This window comes from Leucopleurus acutus (genome assembly GCF_964270905.1).
Source record: "Leucopleurus acutus genome assembly, chromosome: 3".
In the NCBI taxonomy this organism is placed as follows: Eukaryota; Metazoa; Chordata; class Mammalia; order Artiodactyla; family Delphinidae; genus Leucopleurus; species Leucopleurus acutus.
Genome location: NC_139145.1, coordinates 122,823,825 through 122,840,002, shown reverse-complemented (window position 1 = coordinate 122,840,002; position 16,178 = coordinate 122,823,825). Strand labels below are relative to the sequence as shown.

The 16,178-nt window shown below is 41.4% G+C and overlaps 1 protein-coding gene across 1 annotated transcript; it reads right to left on the bottom strand.

The window, feature by feature from the left end:
* Positions 1-2,353: 2,353 nt before the first annotated feature.
* Positions 2,354-15,765, bottom strand: CD180 (CD180 molecule; the record flags this gene model as incomplete). Its single annotated transcript, XM_082835300.1, has 3 exons — positions 2,354-4,082; positions 7,832-7,998; positions 15,676-15,765. 3 exons carry the CDS (start codon positions 15,763-15,765, stop codon positions 2,354-2,356), a joined length of 1,986 nt encoding a protein of 661 aa, XP_082691426.1.
* Between the last annotated feature and the right edge of the window lie 413 nt (positions 15,766-16,178).

Sequence of the window (16,178 nt, the reverse complement as noted above, 5' to 3'; positions counted from 1 at the left end):
GCCGAAGAAAACTCCCTTCCCAGCCACCTGTTCTCCCAGATGCTGGTATTCAAGATAATTAAAGCAGCTGATTGTGTGATGTTTCATTTCATTAGTAGAGTGTGTTCTGCTTGCCCTCTCTCACCAGGCCCAGGCCGCCTAGCGCTCAGAGGGCTTTGGTACCCATTCATCTCTGCCACCCCTCCTGGCTTTGAGCCCAGGAGTTGGGAGTTAGATGAGGATGAGGGAACAAGGTGTAAAATCTTGAATACTTCTTTCTGTTTCCAGAAACTAAAGGGGAAGGAGATGGGGCATTTTGGAGTAAAACTGAGGTAATGTGCCTGCTAATTGGCCTTCAGTAAACTGCTGCCTGGGTTAGCTGGGAAGCCCCACTTCTTAACGGTCCTCAAGGCAGGGACAGGGTGAGGTGCGTGAGGCACCCACCCTGGGCGCCAAAAACTCAGTAACAAAGAAGAATAGTATTTTAATGCAACATCAAGATATCAAAACTAATGTAAAGTATCCACAAGGAACAAAAGTACCAAAATTTTAAACAAAGGCAGGACGGCTACTCGTGAGTTTCCTTTTGCCTCAGGTTCTAACATGGTTCCGCGTGGTGCTGTTGTGGATCCTGGCTATGTTTAAAAACTTTTGATGTTTATCACGGACATTTTTTTGCATTAATTTAAAGTTTTAAAAGGAACTTTTTTGCCTGATTACTGAGTTTTTTGGTTCCCCCTTAAATTTTGCACCCAAATCAAGTGCCTCACTCCCCTTACCCTAGCCCCCCGTCTTGTGTCCTTAACCAAGAACATCTGGGAAAACTTAGGCTCCTGTGTAGCAATTACACGAAAAAATCCCCTAAGACTGGCAAAGCATTTGCAGTGAAGGTTTATGGCTTTCCTTCACTATTCCTTTGTCTTTCCTGCTTTTCCTGGGGGTACAGAGGTAAAGAGCTGGTCCCCAAGTTTCTACTCTGTTCCACTAATATGCCCTCAACCTAAGGGCTAATCAATTCTCATTGGTTGTTAATCAATTTTTACTTTGGTATCCAATCAGAATTTTATAACTATAAGCTACTATCTCTAGCCTAAAATGGGTTATTCAGCTTAATCCAGGCCTTATAAATGCAACACCTGAGTACAAGAGCTCAACTCTCTTGTCTGCCAATGCAGATTTCAGAAGATCAAGCCCTGCATGGGTGTCACCCTTTGGACCTTGAGAAGAAGGCCTAAGTCATTACACTGCCAGCTTCCCTGTTCTCTATCTGCATTTAATGATTTTGTCCCCTCTCTGTTGCTGGTATAATCTTTGCAATACCCCCTTTGCAATACAGCCTCAACAGAAACTACTGCTCACTAAGGCAGCTTACTGTGTTCCCAGTGGTGAGTGTGCCGGGATGCTTTCTTTCCTCCACTAGTTTTTCATTGTAAATGTGCTATCTCAGTTGCTATCCCCGGTGAATAGGCTTTAGAGAGCCGGCCTGGGAACCAAACCACCATTTATCTCACCGTTCCTGTGAGAAAGAAGCTTCTAAGGACCAGACATTCAAATGAGAAGAGCGTTTGGACCGCAGCCCACCTGTAAGTTAGGATCTGTAACATAATAAGAGCGAGAACACCAGGTAGGTAGAAAAAGTCTCCTTGGTTCTGAAGTGAGGGTGGCCAATGTGCAAAACTCCTAAACCCTGGGGGAGGGGCATCCTGGCAGGGGTGTCTTTTTTTTTTTTTTTTTTCTTGGAGCTATTTGCACTGCAGAGGCATTGTAGAATCCTTGGAGAAGTAAGGATTAAGGAGGTTAACGCAGTCAATTTGATGGCAAGATTCATTTTTCAGCCTCTTCTTTTAAATTCTTTGTTTTCTCTTTGTCATTTAAAATAAGCTTTGAGACTTTATCTCCAACTTGTTTCCCAAATGGCTACATTACTGAGAACTCAGACCCAAGCACAATGCCCGAGCTGTGGGGGAGAGAGCTGGGGAGCTGGGGTCCTTGGCACTGCCAAGCTGTGGGAGTTGATGACCTCCTTTTAGGGTCAAGGTGGGAGGTGCTTCAAAGGATGCTCATGAATGGAAGTGATGGCGTCCTAGTAGGTTACTCTCCTGGCCCTTCCCTGCCATGGGTCCTCCTCAACTTCTAGCCACCTTCCATGTGAGGAAAAGGCTCTGTGTCTCTCACAGCTGCATCTGGCCCTCTGGCCCTAGTCAGTTTACCTTCCCAGGAGACTTACTAGTTCTGGGATTCAGCAAAGCACAGGGAATCCCTACCCAGCTCCAGGAACCCATCTGAAAAGTCTGGTCACTAACAAACAACAGTTCCTTTACTGAGGGCAATTTTGCTAAACATCTTTATTTTCTATCTCTAGAAATCTTCAGCACTAAATGTGCTGGTATTTCCACCTAAGAAGAAATTTAACTGAAAATATGAGCAGAACGATGAGCAGGAATGCAAATACGACAAGAAAGAAAATGCCCATACCCGTCATCCCACAAGACAGTTTGACATCAGACAGCTTAACTCCCCTTAAAGGTGGGGGATCTGCACACACGGTCTCCTCCGAGCCCTCGAGTTTATGCAGGTTTTCTTTGTACCATGTTATGAAATGGATATTTGAGCAAGTGCAGTCCAGGGGGTTGTGACTTAAATTAATGGTGCTCTGCTGAGACAAGGCGGGGAGGAGATGGGATGGGATGATGCGAATGTTATTGGCGGCCAGATTGAGGTAGATCCCCTTAAGAGGGCTAAAAGCATCCATGCTATCGCCTGTCAGGCTGTTGTGGCTTAAGTCTAAGTGGCTCATTTCCCCAAGGCCGTGGAATGCTTGCTGGTCTATGGAGAGGAGCTCACAAGAGGATAAAATCAGAATCTCCAAGCTACTCACTGTCTGAAGTAGGTTGGTCTTTGAGAGGCTCCCATCTTGAAAGTGATTCCCTTGTACATTCAGATGCCGGAGATCCAGCAGGCCTTCTAGAAGGTGCCGATTGCTGGTATCAAGGAGGCAGTGAGAGAGATTCAGAACCCGCAGGAGACGGAGGTTTTGGAAAGGACTTTGTGAAGGCTTAACACGCAGGTGGGTAAAGGCCAAATCCAGTAGTTCTAGCCAAGGACATTCTTTGAACGCCTGATCCTCGAGACCAAGGGGCTCATTGTAGCTCAGGTTTAAGTACTGCAAGTGGGGCAGGTTTTTGAGTTGCAGATTGCAACAGTCAGAAGCCTCAATATCACTGTGACTTAAATCAAGTTTCTGAAGATTTTCCAGGTTTTCCAAACACCTGACACCGAGGTCAAGTTTCTTCCTGTTGCCTTTGACAGAGAGGTCTGTAAGGGATGGGAAACTGGCAGCATTGATTTGACACAACTGGTCAAAACTATTTGCATTGAGAACTAATTTCTTGAGAGAGTTCATACCCTCAATTCCAGAGGGTAATCCTTTCAAGTGAGTTGCCGTCAGATCCAACTCCTGGAGTCGAGTGAAGCACCGAAATGTAGAAGGTGAGAAGCCACCGAAATGGTGCTTTTGTAGGTTGATGATCTCAACAGCCATGTCACAAAGTCCCTCAAATGTGGCTGAAGTGAGGTCTTGGTCATCAGTGTCCTCAAATGTCCCCAGCCAAAGAGACTGAATAGTAGAGTTCTGTAGACCTTTCAATATAACAGACAAGTTGAGAGACCCTCCAAATTTCAAACTTTGAAAGATTTTTGAATCGAAAGCCCCAGGCTCAATGCCTTTAATGTCATTGCCATTGAAGTTAAGGCTTAGGTTCGTGGCCTGTTCCAGAGCGTTTATGTCTTTACTAGAGATGTAGTGTATAGCATTATTCTGAAAATCCAGGACTTTCAGATTCCGTGTTGGGAAGTTTTCTGGGAGATTAATGGAGGAAATACAGTTGCTTCCAAGATGCAAACTTTCCAAGTTTTCCAGGTTGTGCACTGGGATAAACTCAAGACTGGATATTCCTGTTTGGGTTAAGAAAAGATGCTTCAGCAACTTGGGCCCGGTAAGTGATGTTTCTGCCATGAATATCAGGGGATTTCCAGTTAACACAATGGTGTTCAGTTGATGATGGTTTTGAAAAGTATCTTCATGTACCCAGTTAATCTGGCACCTTAAAAAGATAACAGTATTTAATAAGAATTAATTAGGGAAAAGAAAAAAATTCTGTCACAGTGACCTATAGTAACAAAGCCATCTTTTGGGTATAGTAAAAACAGTGTACATTATTATTCAAAGTAAAACATAATAAACTTTATTCAGTACCCACGGATGGCCTGTTGAGTTAATGACTAGCCTCAGATCTGAACACTCTGATTTAGAATTTTTTTCCAGATATTTTAGATTGAACTCTCAGGGGTTTGTATTTGGAACAGTTTAGTGGTTTGATTGTAGGCAAAATCAAACTATTATTTACTATTATAAGTGATATAAAATATGTCTTATATACTACATAATATATAACATATGCTATGTAAAGTATGAATCTGTGTCATCCTGGGCAAGTTACAACTTTTTTCAACCTCAGTTTTTTCTTCTCTAAATTATAGCAACAATGATTACTTTGTAGAATGGTTGTGATTCAAATGGTATATATGAAAATGCCCCATAGAAGTATGGAACACTAGAGGTTCAGAGAAACCCTTCCTGATATTACACCTAAAAATACTGGATTATACACACACACACACACAGCTCCCCTGAAGGTCAGTAAGGGAATTACTTAGAAATGCATTGTCAAAGGGAAGCTTGAATCCATAGAACCAAGGGAGTTCTGGAGCTAGTTTTGTCGTATCTGTCAATATTTGCCAATCCCTAGTGGCCTAGAGCCTGGGTGTGAATGAGCCACATGGACCAGTGTCAGGAGACAGACTTGGGGACAGGATAGGAGGTCTTATCAAAACCTGCAAACTACCAAGACCCTCAAAGGATCCTTTCAGTGGGTGAACTTAAAAAAGAAAACTCACAGAGGGAGACTTTTAGGATGTGCTTTTGTCTTGGCCTTGGTTCTGGGTAGAACAGCAACAACAAGAACAACAAGAAAAGTCTCCTCTGAGATCCTTTAACCAGAAGCTTCCACCTATGAGAACTGTAGCCTGAATTTATGCTACCTCTGTGGACTTCCCCAAAGAAACCCAAGTGGAAAATTTAGCTTAAAGCAGTTGCAGGATGGTAGTGACTGTAGGTAACTAGCAGAAGTAAAGAGAAACCTTTTCTGGAGTCATGTACTTACTGAATTTTTTATAAGAAGAACTTTCAAATTTACATAAAAGTAAAGAGAATAATACGATGAACTTCCATATATCTTTCACACAAATGCAACAGTTCTCACATTTTTGCCATATCTGCTTCATCTATACCTACTTCTCTCTCCTAAATTATTTTATGTCAAATCCTAGGTGTCCATACATATTTCAGTATGCATCTCCAAAAAAATAGGCTTATTTTCCATAGCCATGATGCCATTGTCACACATGAAAATATTAATAATTCATTGGTATTATCTAGTTCCAGGAAAACATTTTAAACAAAGATTTACACAAAGTTCCACATGATAAGTGAGCTCAAAATAAAATTCACTAAACACATAAGGAAAACACATTAGCTTAAGTCAGCCAAAAAAAAAAAGTGCTACAGAATCAGATTTTAAAAGGTAGCAGATGCCAGAGTTATCAGATATATCTGATAATGTGTATGTATATATATATCATATATATATATGATATATAAAGAATATATTAGATAGCTGATATGTACTGAATATTATCAGAACATATAATAAATATGCTTTCGTCAAACATATGTTTGATATGTTTAAAGGTAACACCAAGAACCAAAAGTATGATGAAGGAAAAAATATTAAAACTGATCTCATATATTTGTAAAATGAAAAATCAGTGAAACTTATTGAAATGGGAGAAGTTAATAATTGAAATTATAAGCCAATGGATAGTTTATACAGGAGATTAAACACAGCTGAAGAGGATATTAATGGACTAGGAGTAAATATGAGAAAATTACCTAGAATGTAGTCCAAAAAACAAAGAGTTGGAAAACAAGAAAGAGAGATTAAGATATATAAAGGACAGATAAGAGGATGCAATATAAGTCTCACCAGAGATCCAAAGGAGATACAGGAGTGAATGGGGGCAAACCGGAGTTCAAATTGATAGTGGCTAGAATATTTTAGAATTGATGAAAGACGCCAATCTCAGATTCAAGGAGCCTGACACAGTGCATCACTGTGATATTACAGAATTCCAAGGACAAAGCGAAGCTGTTGGAAATGTCCAGAGAAGAAAAGACAGATTGCCAACATGCGAAAAATAACTAGACAGATAGATGACCTCCCAACAGCAACAGTGGGAGACTGGAATGATAGCCTCAAAGGGCCAAGAAAAAAACAACTGTCCACCTAGAATCATACGCCAGAAAATGCTATCTTTCAAGAATCCGAGTGAAATAAAGATATCTTCAGAAAAACAAAAACTGAGGGAGTTGACTGCTAACAGACACTCACTAAAGAAATGTCTAAGGAGGTGCTTTAGGAGAAAGAAAAATGATTCCAGAGAGGAAGATCTGAAAAGCAAGACAGAAGAATGAGAAAAGGGGATAGAAAGCAAGTTGGTAAAGCTAAGGACACCACGACTGTGTTAAGTAATAAAAACAGTGCCTCATGTGTAGCCAGATAACAGGTGGGGAGGGGAGCAGAGGAGGAGGTTTTAGAAAGTATGAGGTCCTATTTTTATCACTTTTTCAAAATAGCTGTAGAGGAAACTAAAAGCCCTTCAGCTACAAAAGCTATCCTGGCCCAACACTTCTTAAAAATGTGGTCAAACTCATCTCATCTGAAAATGAGAAATGATAAAGGAGAGGGAAAGTAAATTTCTCTGTGGCAAAACTAGGTAGGTAACAGAAAGATCTGAAAGGGCAAGGCTTTCTCTCAATTGTATCTAACGGAGTCTTGGCTGGAAGGTAGCCTAGGGTTATTTGGGGGACTCTGGACTGGGAGTCAGGAGAGCAGAGTCCCAGTTTCCTTCCCGTGTGACCTTAAGCAAGCTCATAAAATCTCCTTGAACCTCTGTTTTCCCATCTAACAAGTGGGATGGCAGTATGTACCATACCTACCTCCCAGTGGTGGTTATGCAGATGTGAACGTACAGTTCTATGTATGTGAATACTCTCCTGCTCTGTAGAAGCTTAAGTTGAAGGACCAAAGTAGAATAAGTAGAGCTGCTGCAAGGGGTGCAGACCTCATCCACATACGGAGCCCTTTCCCCCATTACACACACACACACACACACACACACACACACACACACACACACCCAGCTGCATTTCCCTTTCACTCTCTTCCCTTACTTTCTTATGATACTTCTGCCTGCTGGTTCACAAGCACTGGTTCAGCATTTAGAATCCTAATTCTGCCTCTGAAACCAAATAATGGAACTCCTTTTTACCAACTTTCACGAAAAAATTAGTAGATGGCATGTATTCTTCCTCTAATTTTTTTCTTAAAATGTCACACCCATTAATAGTCAACTATGTTAAAATATACTATGATGTGGCATCTGATTTAGTAGGAGATTTATTTTCAGTTTTGTTATTGATATTCCTTAGAACTTCATAAACAGCACTGCTGACACAATCTAGTTTGAGAACAAGCCACTTTCCTCTCCATTGATTGGTGCTTATTTAAATTATATTTAACCTGTATAAAAATATTTCATGGGAAAGGGTAAACATGCAGAATAAGCATGTTGTCCCTGTGCCCCAAAAGAAGGTCGTGGAAACAATTTGAATGCAAGTTGTGTTTTGACCTAAGTAGAACATCAAGCACACGCAAAGAGCTCAGATACGTACCTGGTCAAATCCAAGAAGATAAGATTTATGAGTCTGCTGAAGGTTATATTTTGAATTGCAGGCAAGAAGTTAAAGCCGAATTCCAAAAATTCTGTTGTATTTGGTAGAGTGTCAGGTATCTCTCTGAGACCTAAATTTTCACAGTTATATGTCTTGTTGGCTTCTTTCTGATGAGAGAAACAATGTAAATTAATATCAGACGGTATATGGTATATGGTTGACTATCTAGCAGAATCACATGTTTTATCCTTTGAGCAGCAGTCTTACTTCTAGGAATCTTCACCAAATATAATACTTGGAAAAACACAAAACGACTCATGTATAACATTATTCATTTTAGTATTTTTTTACAATAGCAAAATATTGGCAATAATCAGATTATCCATCCACATAGGACCACTTGAACAAAATATGGCATATTCACTGAATGGAACCCTGTGTAGCTGAAAAAAGGATAAGCATGATCTCCATAAACTGATAATGGAGTGATATACAGGTTTATTGTAAGGTGAAAAAAGCAAGGTGCAGAACGTCTATTAGTATATATTGTATATTGTATATGGTATACAGTATGCTACCTTTTGTGTAAGGAAGATATGTGTGTATTTTCCTACATTTACAAGAAGAAACCGTGGGGAAAAACCGCAAACTGGTTATATTTAAGGGAAAGGAAGGAACCAGATGGAGGAGCGGGGATGAAAACAAGGCTTCCCTGAGCGCAATTTTATAGTTTTGATTTTGGATGCATGGCAATGTTTTCTTTCACTTTGAAACAAACAAATCAACTCTAGATTAGCTTCGACAAAAGAATACAATCAGATATTACATTCTTTGTGATGTGATGCAGTATGAAGTACACAGCACCACCTATGAAGTATTGCCAAAAAAATTTAACCTTAAATCCAATCAAGACTTTAGGCCTAACTTTCAGTCTATACGTGATTTGGGGGATTTCAGGTAAACAGCACCAGAAGGTAGCAGTCAGCCAAAGGCAGAAGGTGGAGCATTCCATAGCATGACTGACTTCGTTTTATCAACATGTGAATGATGTTTGGCGGAAGTGGAGAGCAAGGGAGTGAGATGAGAGAGGAGGCTGCTTATAAAAAGAGACAGATACAAAAGCTACTTCAGAGACATGACCAAAAGATAATAGAATAGCCCTTCTTTTCTAAATATTTTATTGAAGTATACTTGACTTACAATGTCATGTTAGTTTCTGGTGTACATCAAAGTGATTCAGTTATACATATATGTATGTGTGTATATATATTATATATATGTATTCTTTTTCATATTCTTTTCCATTATGTTTTATCACAGGGTATTGAATATAGTTCCCTGTGCTATACAGTAGGACCTTGTTATTTATGTTTTATATAAAATAGTTTGCATCGGCTAATCTCAAACTCCCACTCTAATCCTCCCTCACCGCTACGTCCTTGGCAACCACAAGTCTATTCTCTATGTCTGTGAGTCTGTTTCTGTTTTGTAAATAAGTTCATTTGTGGTGTATTCTAGATTCCATGTATAAGTGAAATCAATGGTATTCGTCTTCTTCTTTAAGACCTACTTAGTATGATAATCTCTAGGGTCCATCCATGTTACTGCAAATGGAATTATTTCATTCTTTTTTATGGCTGAGTAGTATTCCATTATATATATATATATATATATATATATATATATATATATACACACTACATCTTCTTTATCTATTCATCTGTTGATGGACATTTATGTTGCTTCCATGTCTTGGCTATTGTAAATAGTGCTGCAATGAATATTGGAGTGCAGGTGTCTTTTCAAATTAGAGTTTTGTCTGTATATATGCCCAGGAGTGGGATTTCTGGATCATATGACATAGAGTAGCCCTTCTTTAGATGCTGATTCAAATAAAGCATTTGGGAAAAGACATTTTATCAGGGAACTTTGAATGAGGACAGGATATTAGAGAATACTAAGAAACTGTGAATTTTGTTAATAATAATGACCTTGCCGTTATGTAGGAGAAATGTTCTTATTTTGAGTTGCATTTTGAAGGATTTAGAGGCAAAATGACATGATGCTTGGGATTTGCTTTAAAATACTTTGGCAAGAAAGGAAGGAGTGGATAGCGGAAATCAGTAGGCAAAACGTTGATGGTTGTTGAATGTGGAGTGATGCACGCAAGGTTCCCTGTAACTAAGTGCTTTTGTACATATTTAGAAATTTTCTTAATACAACCTCTTTTAAAAAGAACTAGCAGCATGGCACAGATCTTAGGTCATAGGTCTTGTAATCTTGAAGAATGACTGAGTTTTAAATCTCTGGAACTGTAGGCTGCTGATACCAGACCTAACATTTGGGCACAGCCCTGCACGTAAATTCACAGGACTTCCTCATTCTGAGTCCCCAGGAGAGTCAAGTGTTCTGACGTCTGTTGTTTACTGCTTGCTAGAAGTGCAAACTCAAGTTATAGATCTTGGACTAACTAGGTAAAAATGGGAAGGGGTTAGTTAGAAGCCTATAGAATTGTGGGCTCATAATTTATCTGGATGATGCCTTAGGGTAAAGGATCGTGGGGCAGGTATGAAGGTCTGTTGGGGTATATTTTGCATGGGGAGGCTCCAGGGAAGGAAAGAAATGATCTCCAAGAAAAGTACACTTGGGGATACAAAGAAGAAAGACATCCCAGAACCACAGGCCATCTCTCAGCTCATCTCAGGCTCCATGTGATTTCATCCAACCTTTCAGGCCCTGCTTTCTCTGTGCCACACAGGGGTCTCACTAGATGCTCCACTGAGACTGCCCTGGACTGGGAAAGACCTGCCCCATGAAAGTCTAAATCAGCAGCTGTCCTCATCCTGAGTTGCAAACAGGTCTGCTTAGTTAGAAACAGAAGATGGCACACATCCGCCTTTGCTCTGAAGTGTGACACTTTAGAGGTGTTGCTAATTTAACTGCTTTTTCCTTTATTCACTCCAACTTCTGATTAGTTGGGCACTTTTTTGTAGGTACAGTGAGCATGCTCATTTACAGGAAATCACTGGTTTCCTTCTCTATTGTGACAATATTAGGAAAGTCACTGATGAAATTGCCACATTTATATTTTCTTGTAATCCATAATTGTTTCGTGGCCCCAAAGCCCTTCAGGCACTGCCACAAATCTACATAATGCCCTTGAAATGCACACTTTGCATTTAAAACATATTTGATTGACTGGTGGGGGAAAACACATGCTGCTAGACCCCTCTTCGGTCCCCCTGAACATGGAAGACCGAGAGAGAAGATGTATGTGCAGCTGCTAAGGTCTGGATTAGCTTTGAGGAGACATTTTTCTTTTCTGGTCTCCACTGGCATAGCTGATGTCATATATACGTGGACAAAGGGGGCATTTTCTCAATTCATCTCACTCTATTCTGGTCCGTTAGCAAAAGACTCGACGTTGGCAATTCCCTCCTTTTCCAGAATACAATGTGCCCGTGACAACTAAATTGTATGCTTTACTAAGCACTTCACTGCATTAATGTGATTCCCAAAGTTGGAATGGAGTACTAGCTCTCCTAAGCCAGTGGCCTGAGGGAGCGCCTAGCAAATGGAAAGGAATAGCTCAGTTTCAACCCAGTGAAAACCCAAGAACCAGTGCATGACACTTCCCGGGAGTACTGAGAAGTCCACCACCACGAGCCAGGGTCGTAACACTCAATAATCTCTAGTTACATAAACTGCAATGAACTATCTGCCCTTGATTCCTAAAGAAAGACGCAAATGACAAGAACTGCAGCTCATAAGAAAATTTGAAAACCAAACACATTTCAGAGACTGTTCTGGGCTCTTGTGCCACGGCTTTCACAGCCACACTCCCGTACAATCACTGCATCTCATTTCCGTGTCTCTTTTGTCTCCTGTAATCTGAAATGATTCTTCAGCCTTTCCTGGTCTCTCCTGGCATTGATTAATTTTTTTTAAGAATCCAGGCTCATAGTTTGCAGAATGTTACTCCTTTGGGGTTTGTATGTTTCCTCATGATTTGATTCAGGTTATACATTGTTCATAGAACTACATCGGTGAGATTGTATCTTATTCACTGTCAGTTTTCACAGCAAAACTTTCTAGGGGTGAGTTCTGATAGCATAGCACAGGATTCCCGGGCAGCAGAATGATAATACAACGGAGCAGGAAAGGACAGGGTGTAAAAGAGGATTGACTGGGTCCTGACTGTGTGGCCACTGCCATTTTGCCCAGGGCTGGGCTAGCTGTGAGGACCACGGGTTCAGTTGCTTTTCTAGGCAGACACCCACCACCACTTTTGCAGCTCCTGTGGTTTCTCTGAGCCGCACATGACCACTTCTTACAGACCCAGACTTCATCGCTAGACCTCAGTCTAGGGTCAGTTTCCAAAGTCACTTTCTCATTCTTCTGCTTTGGCCATTCCATCGCAGACAGGACCCTTCTGGATGTGAACTTAGGCAGCCAGCAGGGCTGAGACAAAGCCAGCTGGTATTGAGGACAACTGCCCCATGCCCGTCCCTAATCCACAGCATGGGCGTTTGCACTGGGACCTGTGCCGGTCACTTCATCTCCAGCTCCGCCTCAGAGCTGTGCCTTTACACAGAGCAGGACTCCCAAGTGCTACATCTTTGTCTGCAATCCCTTTTCCCTCCAGGTATTCATTTGCATTTTTTCAATCAGGATCTTATTTTGCTTCTTTCTGCTGCATCTCTAACCCCCTGCCATTCCACAATATTTTCTCTCCTCACAAGTGCTGAGATCATTTTCTGATTTCAAATTCTCTGAGTTTCACGCAAGTGCTAATCCCACTTGTTGGGATGTCTCCTCTGCACTTGGTACCCACAGCAGCCAACTCTGCCGGGCACGAGGAGTCTGGGACACTGAACCCCAGCCCTCCCTCGGTGATCATTCCTCTATCCAGAGATAGCAATTTGACTGAGCCAAATCACAGAGTAATAATGACTCTCTGAAAATAAAACAAAACACTCCCAAGAGGTCACAGCCCTAAAACTTGGTTGTCAGTCTAACTCCTCCAGGCAAGGGGCACTCCAATTATAAGTGGTTCTTTTTCTGTGTGTCTTGAGGCAGACTGCCCAGGTTCAAATTCCAGCTCTCAACTACCAAGCTGTGTTCTCTGAGCCTCCTTTTTTGCCCAGCTGTAGATCGAGGATAATATCCCCTGTTGGCAGACCAAGTCTGAGGATTAATGAGGTAATAATGTACGTCACTCTCACAAGAAAAGTTAGCATTTCCCTGGATCATCAAAACATCATTGTCATCGTCTAGAGCTATTGGGAAGCCCTTGTGTCCATGAACTTGGAGTTCTCTTAAAATAGAGCTCTACTTAAACACTCTCCCCATACCTAGACCCAAAAGACTGTCTCCTGCCGTGGTTTTAACGGGACAGAATAGTCAAGATGAGCCCATCTGAAATGAGGAGGCATGCCTACACTCCCAAGCAATTATTCAAGAGCACATCTAACATGTTACCTGAGTGCAAATCACAGAACACTGAATTCCAGCTACTCTTTGCATATTGGTCAGCCTCCAGAAACCTGGTCATAGATCTAATTTTGTTACTTATGATACACATACCTACATGAATATACACACAGAGCATTTAATCATGGAAGGTTCTGTGTGGAGTATTTGCGAGTGTTTGTTATAATATTTTTAGAATATTTTAGAATTTGTCAAGGTTTGACATTTTTTTCAAACAAAAAGTTTTATTAAAAAATTCATCCTGACTCTTACCTCACATCATAGGCAAAAAGCAATTCCAGATGGACTGTAAATGTACATGTGAAACTTAGAAATAAATACCGAATGATAAAACTTCCAGAAGAAAACATAGGATAATATCTCCATGGCCTTGCGTTGGCAAAAACTTCTTTTTATTTTTAAGTTATTTATCTATCTATCTATCTATTTATTTAGGCTGCGCTGAGTCTCCGCTGCTGTGTGTGGGCCTCTCACTGCTGTGGTCTCTCCCGTTGCGGAGCATGGGCTCCAGGCGGGTGGGCCCCATCAGTTGCCGCGCGTGGGCTCAGTAGTTGTGGCTCGCGGGGTCTAGAGCACAGGCTCAGTAGCTGCGGCACGAGGGCCCAGCTGCTCCCCGGCATGTGGGACCCTCCCGGACCAGGGATCGAACCCGCATCCCCTGCATTGGCAGGCGGACCCTCAACCACTGCGCCACCAGGGAAGTCCCGGCAAAAATTTCTTAAACAGAACAGATATGCACTGAAAATAAACAAAGGAACAATGGTAAATCAAGCAATATTACAATAAAAGGTTTCTGTTCATCAAAAAATGTCAAGAGAGTGAAAAGGCAAGCCACAGAGTGGGAGAATATATTTGTAATGTGATAAAGAACCTGTATCCAGAATACATGAAGAACCACTACAAAAACAAAAAACAAAATACAGACAGCATAAGAGAAAATGGGCCAAAGACTTGAAATAGGCACTTACACACACACACACGCACACAAACACACACAAGGATACATAAATATACTCAATTTAATTATTTATCAGGAAAATTAAAAATCCCAGTGAAATACCGCTATCCATCAGAAGAGCTAATGTTCTTAAACAAACAATAGCAAATGTCAGTGAGACTGTAGGGCAATCAGAACTCATAGCCATTGCTGGTGAGAATAAATGGGTACCAACCCATCAAAAAACTGTTTGGCAATATTTACTGAAGTTAAACATATGTGTACCCTATGACCAAATACATCTACTCCCTATTATACATCTAATAAATATTTGTTGACTAAAGACCTAGGTAAGAATATCCAAAGCAGCAACGTTCATAATAGGCAAAAAATTGAAAACAATGCAAATGTCCACTAACAGTAGAATGTATAAATAAATAGTTTCACTAATAAAACAGAATACCATTCAGTGATTAATGGAGCACATGATGGCCGCACACAACATCATATATAAATATCACGTGTTTGATATGGAGTGGAAGCAGCCAGACACAGAAGGGTACACACTGTATGGTCTCATGTACACAAAATTCAAAAAGAGGCAAAGTCAATTTTTGGTGATATAAGCGAGAGTACTGGATGGTCTTGGGGGCTAGTGACCGGGAGGAGACATGAGAGGGCTTCTGAGGTGCTGAGAAAGTTCTGTTTCTTGATCTGTGTGCGGCTCACATGGATGTGTTCACTTGGTGAGAACTCATTGAGCTCTACACTTAGGACTGGTGAGCTTTTCTGTATGTATATTTTACTTCAGTAAAAAATTTACTGAACTCAAAACAAAACCAAACCCTTGTTTTCAGGATAGGGCCTGATAAATTCATGGTGGTCACATGAACATATATACAGTATGTGTTAATTTTGCTGAAACTGAAGAGGAAGAATGAATGAGGAAAGGAAGACAAGAGGAAGGAGTGGGCAAGCTGGAGTGAATTTCACCTGAAAAAGGGCCAAACCATTAAATCAAAAGCTTCCTCTCCTACCACTTCTACTTTATCTCACTTTTCTGAAGCAGGACTCTTTGGGGAAGTGGCCATGTGCTGGGAGGTTGGACAAACGCTCCTCCATGCTAGGGAGCAGGTTTGGAGGTTTGCTCTTTTGCACTGGGACCCTGTTGACATCTTATGTCCCAACTGGGATTATTTGGGGGAAATTGTTTGCAGAGGAAAACAACCCTCACTTCTTCCTACTATGAACCTTTGAGATCATCTCCCCGCCTGAGCTTTTTGGTTCCTTTTTCACTGTAAAGAAAAACTCCTGCACACCTCGTTGCCCTTTTAAGGCTCAGATAGGACTGCACGCTGAATCTCAACATTTCCAGGTGGTTTAATCTGGACAAAGACAAATAGTTTGGACTCACCTCAGTGCACATTGGATCTGAGGAGGTGACGACTTTACAGCTGGCAGAAATCAGCACCGCTAACAGGAAACAGCCGACACGGGGAGCCATCACAGGACCGAGGCAACCCAGCTTGGTAGGGTTAGCTAATGCCTGGAGCTGTGAAATCAAATCAAGCTATGATGGCCTCGATAATCTGGCAGCCAGAGAGTACTCAGAAGGGTAATCTGAGAACAAGAAATGCTGTTGACGGCTCAGCAGTTGGTGGATTTTTGCTGCAAAAAAGGGGAAGTCCTTTCTGCATAGTACCCATTCTTGCCCAAAATAGCTGAGCACCCAGCCTCAGAATGGCCCAATGCATTTCCTGGCCAACATGAATCAGTTGCGCAGTTCCTTTTCGCTGGTCACGTGGACTCTCGGGGTCATGGTTCCTAGTGACCCTAGGTGAGCTTCAACGGTTTGGCCAGCTCCAACAGCTTCTGGTCCCTTCCCATCGGAGAGGTTGTGGGAGCAGAAGTCTGTCC